Source organism: Centruroides sculpturatus, unplaced genomic scaffold (genome assembly GCF_000671375.1).
Source record: "Centruroides sculpturatus isolate CEXI.00-Female unplaced genomic scaffold, Cexi_2.0 scaffold399, whole genome shotgun sequence".
Classification (NCBI taxonomy): Eukaryota; Metazoa; Arthropoda; class Arachnida; order Scorpiones; family Buthidae; genus Centruroides; species Centruroides sculpturatus.
Genome location: NW_019384665.1, coordinates 253621 through 264203, shown reverse-complemented (window position 1 = coordinate 264203; position 10583 = coordinate 253621). Strand labels below are relative to the sequence as shown.

The following is a 10583-nucleotide window of genomic DNA, read 5'->3' as shown; positions in this document are numbered from 1 at the left end:
AATATATATTGTTGATGGAGGTCATATTTTTCTATTATAAAAGCATTTTTGCGATAAAATACATTGGAGTAAATAATTTTGTAATTATTTAACATTTTTTGTCCTTTCCTATTTGTTTTTGGCTACATTAAAGCATTTTTTGAAAATATACAGTAAAGTTCTATATTACCACCAATTTTCTCTAAACCTACTTTCTAACTTTTTGTACAAAAGCCTTCAAAAACCATACTTATAGTTACGCTAGCAAAAAGTCCAATTAGGAACATTTAGTTTAATAGTTACCAGTACTTTTCGCACAAAAAATGTGGGTGTAGTTATGATACCTTGTTTACAATTCACTAAAATGTAATTGGGGTTCCGTAATACCCCTTCTCCTTTATACTTTTTTACTATGTTTATTTATATGTAATAGTAAAAATACATATATATGCAGTCTTGCATTTTTATTAGTCATGTTTTTTCCATTTGTGGGGGTTAAAGAATCTGTCCAATGTCGATTGCTTTTCTCTTTTCTTCAGGATTTTTTGGAAGTAATTAATAGTATTGTAATTGTAGAGATCCCAACCCCATTAACTTTATTCTGGTTTGGATGCCACTTGGATGATCGTTGTTCTGACATCCTCCCACTTCTTCAAAAGATCTTTAGTAGCAGATGTTGACACTGGTCCTCTTTCGCCTTCTTCTTTTTCAAAAGAAAATACATCTCGCTAAGTTTCTTGGTATTCTTCATTTGAGACTTCTTGGAGTTCTGTCGTCAGATCAGTTTCAGATTTCATTTTAAGCAAAATGCTCTTTATTTCTCAGATGTGATTTTCATTACTTCATTAGTAGCTTCAGACTTCTTGATATATCTTTCATAGCTAAGATTGTGCCTACTGTAGACCTGTTCAAGCCATACTACCTAACAACATCAGACATCTTGTGCGCACTTTCTACCTTGGCTATTATCTCTTATATGGTTTCTACGGTGAGCACAGGTTTTGACACTCGTTTTTTTAGGCTCTATATTTAAAAAAGAAACTGATAATATTATGAAGTTCAGAAAAGCACTTACAAAAATTCAGAGAACAGAAATCAACTAGCCCACAAAATGCTATTTAAATGCAAGGCCCGGATGAAATTCAAAATTTGGTATTAAAACTATTAAAACATTAACAAATATCCGACAGGATAGTTAAACTTTCACCTTTCATAAATAAACCCTGATGCAAAACTTAACAAGTGCCCGTCTGACAGTCTTGTGAAGACTATAAAAAATTATTTGTCAGAAAGGTAAACAAAAAGCAGGAATTACAAGGGAATTTCAAAATTTGGAGGAAAACTATTCGATCAGTATCGGGTTGAGCGTTGATGTTGACGTCTCCTGCACTTCGAATAGTTTTGAATTGTTACATGAAGACAAGGGAAAATCAATTGGTATTCATTATTCATTCTTCTTGTTGTTTGTTCAGTAAAGTGTTCGTTATCTGATCATAAAAATCTTTTGCAAAAGTGTTCGTTATCTGATCATAAAAATCTTTTGCGAAAGTGTTTGTTATCCGATTTGTTCGCTATCCGAACTATTCATTAACCAATCACTCACTGTAAATCTAAAGGAGATGGGATGAAATCCAAGTTGTGTAATTGGTATTTCATCTGGCAAAAGTTGGATGTTTGCATTTCTTACTGGGTCTTTTTTCTAATCTAATTGCTCTTATCATTTGAAAAAAAACTTTATTGTTTAAATTTGGCTTAGATTATATTATACGTATATATAGAAATAAGTGTAGAAATCAGAGAAAAGCCAAAGAATCCATATATTTATTTATCTGCTGAATGATGAAAAATATTCATTGTAAACCTGATGGTGACTAGTAAATTGCTTAAGCTACAAAAAAGTTTGTAGATTAAGCAATTTCCACTGAGTAAAGGTATTTTAGTTTTAGAAAAATATTAATATTTTGCAATATTAATTTGCTACTTAGTTTTTAGGTCCAAATCCAGAAAATTAGTAATACATTTCTGAATATTATTTTATGAGATTGTCAGTTATTATATTATTTTATCCATGTAACATTAAATCTATACAACTTTTTATTAATTTGATTTACATATAAATCAGAGCATTAATTACTGAATTTTCTTGATTCTAAGACTCACCATGAGTTTGAAATCAAAGATTTTTTCCTCTGGAGGGAAAATAATACAAATTCTATGAAATAAATAAAATTGGGCAACTTTGTTCCATACTCTACTGCTTAAGCAATAACTCTTCCTTTAAGAAGTTAAATGTTTGTTACTTGATAAGATTGTTCTAATTAATGTGATAGTGGACCAGTATTACTGGAAATTTCTATTTGGTAATAGACATTTGCAATGCTGGTAGACTGACTCGGTGCATACCAGTAACCCATTAGTTAGTTTACTGTCAATTACTGCCGATTGTTGTTTTAGAATGCATCTTTACTTTGGGCGTGAGAAAATAAGTTAAAAAGTGCATCTTAGAATTGAGGAAATATGGTAATTAAATTTGCAAGTATTCATAAATTTCAAATTTACTCTGTATTTAAAACTTAGGTATTTAGATAGAATAATTAGAAGAAGTGAACTAGAAGATTTTTCTGCTCTGTTGCAGTTACATCAAAAAGCCACAACATCCGACGGTAAGTAAAATTTAAATGTTTCTAATATTTAATTATGTTTAGAATGAATTTAATATTTAATTTTTAGTTAAAAAGATTATTAGTTTTTTATTAAAAATTATCATTTTGGTGTTCAAAATTTCTTATCTTTAGTTAATTTCCTAACAATAATCAATTAAAATAAAAAAAAAATGACTTTGTGATAAGTCACCATTTTAATTTTACAAAATTACCTGTTTACTTTTATTATGTGAATACGTATTATGTCATAATTTTTATATAACAGAAAAATAACATATGGATTTTGTTAATTATTAAAATAATAAATACACAAGAAATTAAAATAAACAATTAATTAGAAAAAATTCTGCATTTAAATATATTGGTACGTTACTTCAATATATTATGCATTAAAACAATAAGCAGTCAAATGTTTGGGCGTTTCAAACTAAATCCTTTGATATATCTATATGTCTCTTTGAAATGTTATGTATATGCTTGTATCATAATTATTAATTTATAAAATAATTTGTGATTTTTAACCATAGAAATAAAATATAAAATTTTTATTTTGTAATCTAAAGAATAATTGCACTTAAATTATTAAGAAGAATTCAATAATTTAATCAAGTTTTTAAAATTTGTGCTTATTAAAAGCAGAATAAAAGTGATGAATTTTATTTTTACATTGCATATATTAATTTTGCTTAGTTTTGATGTTTTACATTACACAAGAATTTAGTTTTAAAAACATTTTTTACATTTTATTTGTCTTTTATCCTCTTTATCATATTTGATTATAATTTTTTTTATGAGCAAAGTCCAGGGTTGTAGATTATTTTATTCTTTTCATTCACTAAACAAACTGAAAACTGGTGTGTTTTTATATTCTCTATAAAATACTATATTTATTTTGTTACTGGCGTTTACTGATAAATGGATGTAGTCAGTATTTAATTACTTTGTTTTTTTTTCAAATTTTTATAGGAATATTTTTATATGAATTTTTATGTTTGAAGAGTGTCTAGCATTATGATGTCATTTGGCATCCTTCCAATACGGTGTCTGAGGCAGCTGCCTTTGACATCTCACCGACTGGAGTAGTTCTGCTAAATGAAGCACTAAAAATATCCAAATCAAAGTTAAACAAAAGCTGAAAAGGTTTTAAATTGAGTGAACCTTTAAAATGCTCAATTATGACAGATATCTATTTTAAATGTCTTTCTGAGTATATTTTAAAGCCTTTTTAATATAAAATAGTTGTTCAGACTTTTGATCTAAGGAGGTTTGGTTTTCTTTGATAGTACCAAACTGGATTTTGGTACACAATGACAAAACATGAGAAATATTTTTTCCCCTCTCTCCATTGCCAAATTTTAATGTAAATGATCGTTTTTTTTGCATAATCTTTTAGTTTTGCTGATATATAAAATCAGCCCTCTTTGTTGAAAATTCTTAATTCTTCTTGAAGAATATTTGTCATTACATTGAATTATATATTTCATTTTTGTCCTATTATTTTCCACCATTCTTTTATTTGTCATATGTTATCATAAACTTCTTATCTTCCTTTGTCTACTCTCTAATTTTATATTTGTGTGTCCATCATTTCTGCTCTCTCTCTCTCTCTCTCTCTCTCACTCACTTTTGGTCATTATTGTAATGATTCCATCAATATAGAAACATTTAGATTATCATACTAATAATAATTGATGTTTATGAATGTATTATGGAGAGGGATGTCATACATCTTGTATTTTTGAAATAACATTAATGAATCTTTGTCATTAAAAGTGCAAGGAATCTTCTGTTGACAGAGATTTTTTTAATATTACTCAAGAAGTCAGGTATACAATATCTCTATAATATTTGATATGATTAAGAATGAGACAAATCATAAATGAAAGAAATTGTTGGAAGATAAATTTATAATTTAAAAATTTATCAAAGTTAATTTTAACAGTTAATTCAAAATACAAGGTCTGTCTGTAAAGTTTGCAAACTTTGCAAATAGAAGTTGTTTGTATTTATGTAGAATTTAGTGTGTTTTGATGCCTTTGAAGTAGTTCTCAACTAAGTCTATGCATTGAATCCAGTGCTTCTGCCATGAAAAGAACACTTTCTGAAACACTTCTTTTGGGATGATGTGCAGTTCTGCTAACGAATTTTCCTTAATGGCATCAATGGATTCAAAATGGTGACTTTTGAGAGCAGATTTTAATCTGGGAAACAAAAATAAGTCTCCTGGAACTTAGTCCAGTAAATATAGAGGTTGGGAAACAAATGGTGTCAAATTCTTAGCCAAAAACTGTTATCAGCAGAAGTGAGGTCATTGTCATGATGCTGTTTTCTCTAAGCAGTCAATCTTTTCTTCTTTACTGTATCATGAAGATGATTCACCACCCAAGATAGTATTTGTGGTGAATGACATCTTCATAATCAAACAAAACAGTAAGAAAAACCTTCACATTCGACCAAACTTGTCGTGCCTTTTTGGATTACAGTGAAGGTTTTTCCACCCACTCTGATGACTGATAGATTTTTTTTTTCACATTGTACACATAGACCCCTGTCTCATCTTCAGTGATGATGTTTTTCATGAAACTTTTTCCAGACCTAGCCCATCCCAGAAGCTCTTCACTAGCACTCACTAAAAAAATTTGCAAAAATTTTTTTAGTGAGTGCTAGTTAAATATTTACACAAATGAAAATAGAACAAACATGTATTTACACAAATGAAAATAGAACAAACTATTAGCAGATAGTATACAAAACTTGCCTCTAGAGAGCCATGCAAGCTGAATTCAGATTCAATTATCAGTTGGTGCATAATTTAAAAAGTTTGTGAACTTTCTGGACCAACTTCATATATAAGCAGATATTATAATCTTTATATATAAAGTGTTATAAAGAGATGAAGTTCTTTTCATCAATTTTTTTTTAATTTGGCAGTCTTCATTTAATGCTAATATTCCATTATTTTATGTTTATATTAATTTAATATTTATTATTTTCAGTAATTAATCTGTGCACATTTTAATAGGTTCTACCATTTTGGATCGTGCCGTTACTGAGCATAATCTACTGTCGGCAAGCAAGCTATACAATAATATTACTTTTGAAGAACTTGGAGCACTTTTAGAAATACCACCATCTAAGGTATTACAAATACTTTCAAATAAAATTTGTTAAATTCTATTATCATATTGATTGTTAACCAATTCTTAAATTTGGAATATTGCTGTAAAAATTCTGTATATTATTGAATAACCATTATTAAAGAAAAATTTTATTTTCTTTCATCTAAATATTTACAAAGTATGAAAAATTACAACAATTATTAGATTATAGAGACTGATATTTCCAAGAGAGAGTTTAAGAATTAAATGCTTTTAATGCTGGAATTGTTAAAAATTTACAAGAATTATCAACAACTGCTGGCTGTATTAGCCCATTTGATACAGTTTGAGTTAGTCTCCCAAATCATTCCTGAAATAGTTGCACTTTTCCTGTCATAGTTGTTCTGAAGCAGCATTTCTAAAGTTGGTCCCAAAGTTATTTTCCCTTTTGAATCTTCTACTCCATTGAGGGGGTGATAGAAGGCTCAAAGGGAATGCTGGAAGGCAAAAGAGCAGTAGGAGTTTTGGAAGACAAGGGAACAAAAATCCAATTTTGAAACAAAAAAATTTACTATTATACATATTTAGTAGTATATTACAAATATACTACTAAAATATATGTAAAGTCAGTTTTGAGACACATGACTTTATAATAATTAATAAAGTATTTCAAGAGATTTTCAAAAAATTATTTTTTCATTTATAAAATAAATGTGTAAATTAAAAACTTTTTTATTAAAATTTATTTTCAGCATATCGTTTTTGACTAATTTTATGGGGATGCTAAATAAATGTATGCACCGAAAGGGTCGGTAGTCCAAAAAGTTTGGGAAACACTGTCTAAAGTAATGCAAATGATTGAAAGAGTTTAAATGCCTACAGTAAAAACATTTAGCATTACTAAAGATAATTAGCTAATATTAATTATAACACTTTATATGGAGTAATAATGTTAATAATTTGTATGTTGATGATAAAATCAGAAAAAGTTTCATAAATTGATAAATTTGCCTTATATTCTTTGTTTTTAGGCAGAGAAGATTGCTTCGCAAATGATAACAGAAGGAAGAATGAATGGATATATCGACCAAATAGATTCTATCGTTCATTTTGAGAGTGAGTCATCATTTTTTATATGAATTTAAAGAATTTTATTAACAATTTCTCAAAAAATATAATCTATTTTGGATAAAAAAAGGTCGTATTTTTTAATATGCCTCTAGAATGCAAAGGCAATTAGTCGTGCATTCACACGAGAAATTAGAATATTTTTACTTTTAATGTCAGGCTATTTTTAATAAATTTTCATGTATATAATTTTTTCCTACAGAAGCATTTTTTAAATACAACAACAATCTTGTATATTTTTTCTACGTATCACAAATATGCCAATATAAAATACAGTGGTGCCTCGTATAACGTACGCCTTGAATAACGGACGCTGCGAACAACGGACTTTCTGCAAATAAGTACGAATGATGTTTCCACTCTTTTGCCGTTGCCAATGACAATCTGCTATTTTTATAATATATTAGTATTATTAGAATATATTATTAGTATATCTGAAGTATAGAGCTCCTGTTGGGATTCGGCTTGCTCCCTTGTTTATTACGTACCGTACATCACCTCAGTGCAGGGTATTTACATTTATTCAAGTGTTGTGTAAATCATGGCTTCTAAAAAAACAGAAAGATGATTTCAATTGAAACAAAGCAAGAAATCATCAGGAGTGAAAGTTGACAAAAACTTCCTTGTCAAATGAGGAGAGGTTCAAGGAGTTTACCAACACTCATTATCCAAACAGAGCTGAGGCCAACAGGATCAATGATCTCTACAATGACACCCCTGCCCATCATTTCCGACAGCTGTTGAAAGAAGAGAGAGAAACAGACCACTTTGGACATGTTTTTCAAGAAGTCAGCTGCCAAAAAAACAAAGGATGGAACAAGAGGAGTTGACCCTGCGAGCCCCAGTAGCCTCTCCTGAATCTGACTCCGATTAAAAAACAATAAAAAAAGACCCGCTGCAATGTGTAAAAAGTCTGTATCTGTATGAATATGTGAAAAAAGTGTTCTTCCACCTCCTCACAATATATGACTGCCCAGCATAATTGGTGACTGCTCCATTTTCAATTTTTTATGGTACGGTTATTTTATGCTGCGGAACGAATTATGTTTCAACATGTATTTCTACGGGAAAATGCATTTCATATAACGGAGTTTTCACTTAACGGACATGCACCTGGAACGGATTAAGTACGTTATACGAGGCACCACTGTAATTTAAAACTTATTATTTATTCAGTTTTGTTATTCAAAAATGAAAATAATAGCATTACCATAAAAATTCATTATTTATGATTATTTGCATTTTGTAAGTTGCCACCATTCTGGGTTTTTCGATAGATGCATTTATAAAGGAAAAAGTCGTCATCGTTAACAATTTGCAAAACATCATTCTAAACATAAAACTCATTAAATATCGGCAGCATGTTTTTTGTTCACCATTAAGTTGTAATAATGTTTTCATGGGCAAGGTGTTTGCTTTCCTCTAAATTTCAACTCTTTCTAAAATTGATTTTGCTATCTTCTTTTGATTCTATTTATCTTAATTACTCGTTATTCAAAAATTTTGTGGAAAAGTTTTTATGCTTATTGCCATACAAAATGACATTTATTAAAATATTTCATTATGAAATCCTTGATAGCAATAATTGAAATTTTTCAAAAATATTAGAATCTTTTATGTAATTTTTGTCACATGGTAGTTATTAGAATTCCTTTATGTGACCGCAGGGTTGACACCTCTTTGGTGCCCTGTCAGGATGACACCACTGTTTCTTAAGGTCAGAGACAGAAACCAGATTGGCCGTTAATTTTCTTAATGCGAATGCTTGCGCTTGTGGACGTTTGGTTCCGGGATGGAGGCGGAAGAAGAGAATCAGAGGAATTACACTCTATAGATTATCTTTATATATATATAATACCCGTTTATTGTTCTATTTAAACTATATACAAATCATGTTTGATTTCAGTTAACATAGCTATTTCTTTCCCGATAACCCGTATTAATGAGAGAGTGAGTTTACATTTACTTCGCACGAGGATAAATACCTTGATATAAGTTATGAGAGTTGGAAATGTAGTCCTTGAGTCTCAAGAGGTCCTTTTGAACGATGAGGTTTCTTACACAGTTCCTTCGAACGATAAGGTTTCTTATCTCACACAGTTCTTCCAAACGATGAGGTTTCTTAGACGCTGGTCTTCCTGCACGGTGATGTTTAGAAAAGTCCCTGGCAGCAGCTAATCCACACACGTAATCCTATAGTTCACTTACTCTGGAGACTGTCTTTGACACATCGACCCCTCCTTTTTATAAAGGGGGTATCGTTGGGTTTTTTCCACTGCCTTATTAGGACTGTTTTCCACCACTGACCAATAGTTGTTTTCTTTCTTCTCTTTGTAAATTCCAGGGTGACACATTCGATGTATCATCTTCAACCAGAAAATAAGTCCGTGGGAAAACAATTTAATGATCTTTTTAAATGTCGGTTTGAATAAACTTTTCCTTTCTGAAAAAAAAATATTTAAACAATTTATTCCACTAACTTGTAAGTTCGACTCACATTTAAATAAAGGATTACTTATATATATATATAAGTAATTATAAGTAATCCTTTATTTAAAGGAATAGAGTGAAGAGTGAAACATATTCCTTTAAGTAAAAGGAAGAAATATGGCATAAATTATATTATAATTTATAATTGTTGAAAAATTTTCAAAAAAACTGCTTTAAATGAGTGCAAAAACCCAATTTCTAGTTGCATTTCTGACCTATTTTTGCAAAGTAACATTCTAAATCTTTTATAATAAAATTTCTTGCACTTATTTTAAGCAAAATAAAATTTTGTTGTTAAATTTAAAGGACATAAGCATTAAATGCGACATTTATATTATTGAAAAATGTTTGAAAGAATTTACCATTAACGATATTAAAACAATTTCTTCCAGCACGCGAAGTATTACCTTCATGGGACAAACAGATACAGAGTCTGTGCTTTCAGGTGAATAACATCATCGAAAAAATATCTCAGCACGAGTCGGACTGGATGACGCAGATCACGGAGGAGCAGATGGTTCACTAACGAACGAGACTCCGATCGATTTTGGCTCTGCTATATGTATAGTTTCTCAATAAAACTAATTATACAAAATATCTGTTTTTATATGAAAACGACTTAAAATGATTGTTATAGAAGTAACAAGAGAGTATTCTTTATTTATAACATTTAGTCTGATATTTCTGCTTAATCTACATTTATGTTTGGAGATGCTGTTTTACATTTGATTTTTGGGTTCTAGTAAGTTATTAAAGTCAAATGTTACTGCAGTTAAATATTATAGTAAGAACAGCTGAGTATAATGAGCTTAATCTTTAGTTTCTGACAGAATTCATTGATAACATAAAGCTTTAAAACATTTTATTATTTGAACAATGCATCTGTTACAAAGTATTTTAATCTTATTTTCTTATTAATTAGTTATTTCTCAGTTTTAATATAAATTTATTTCCATGAAATAATTGTTAAATTAATAAGCATTATTTAAATAAAATTCCTTTTGTGAATATTTAGTATCTTTGCAGAATTTATTTCTGTTGTTTATTTGGCTTTTTTTTCAAAGAAATTGTTACAAAAATAAAAAAAATCTACTTGTTATATAAAAATATTTGCAAAAAGTTCTTTATACATATACAAAATAAATCATTTTAATTCCTTTTACTCCATTTTGGATGAAAGTTTTAAGTTGATCTGTCAAGTTTTTATATATCCTCAGGAAGGTTA

The 10583-nt window shown here is 29.2% G+C and overlaps 1 protein-coding gene across 1 annotated transcript in view; it reads left to right on the top strand.

Annotated features, from left to right (window-relative positions):
- LOC111626638 (COP9 signalosome complex subunit 4-like) overlaps positions 1–9953 on the top strand; it is an 80034-nt gene extending 70081 nt beyond the window's left edge. The window contains exons 8-11 of the mRNA XM_023370083.1: positions 2557–2642; positions 5665–5780; positions 6772–6856; positions 9751–9953. Of these exons, the coding sequence (XP_023225851.1) occupies positions 2557–2642; positions 5665–5780; positions 6772–6856; positions 9751–9884 (421 nt within the window). The 3' untranslated portion in view covers positions 9885–9953. The remainder of the gene's footprint in view (positions 1–2556; positions 2643–5664; positions 5781–6771; positions 6857–9750) is intronic.
- Positions 9954–10583: the final 630 nt, after the last annotated feature.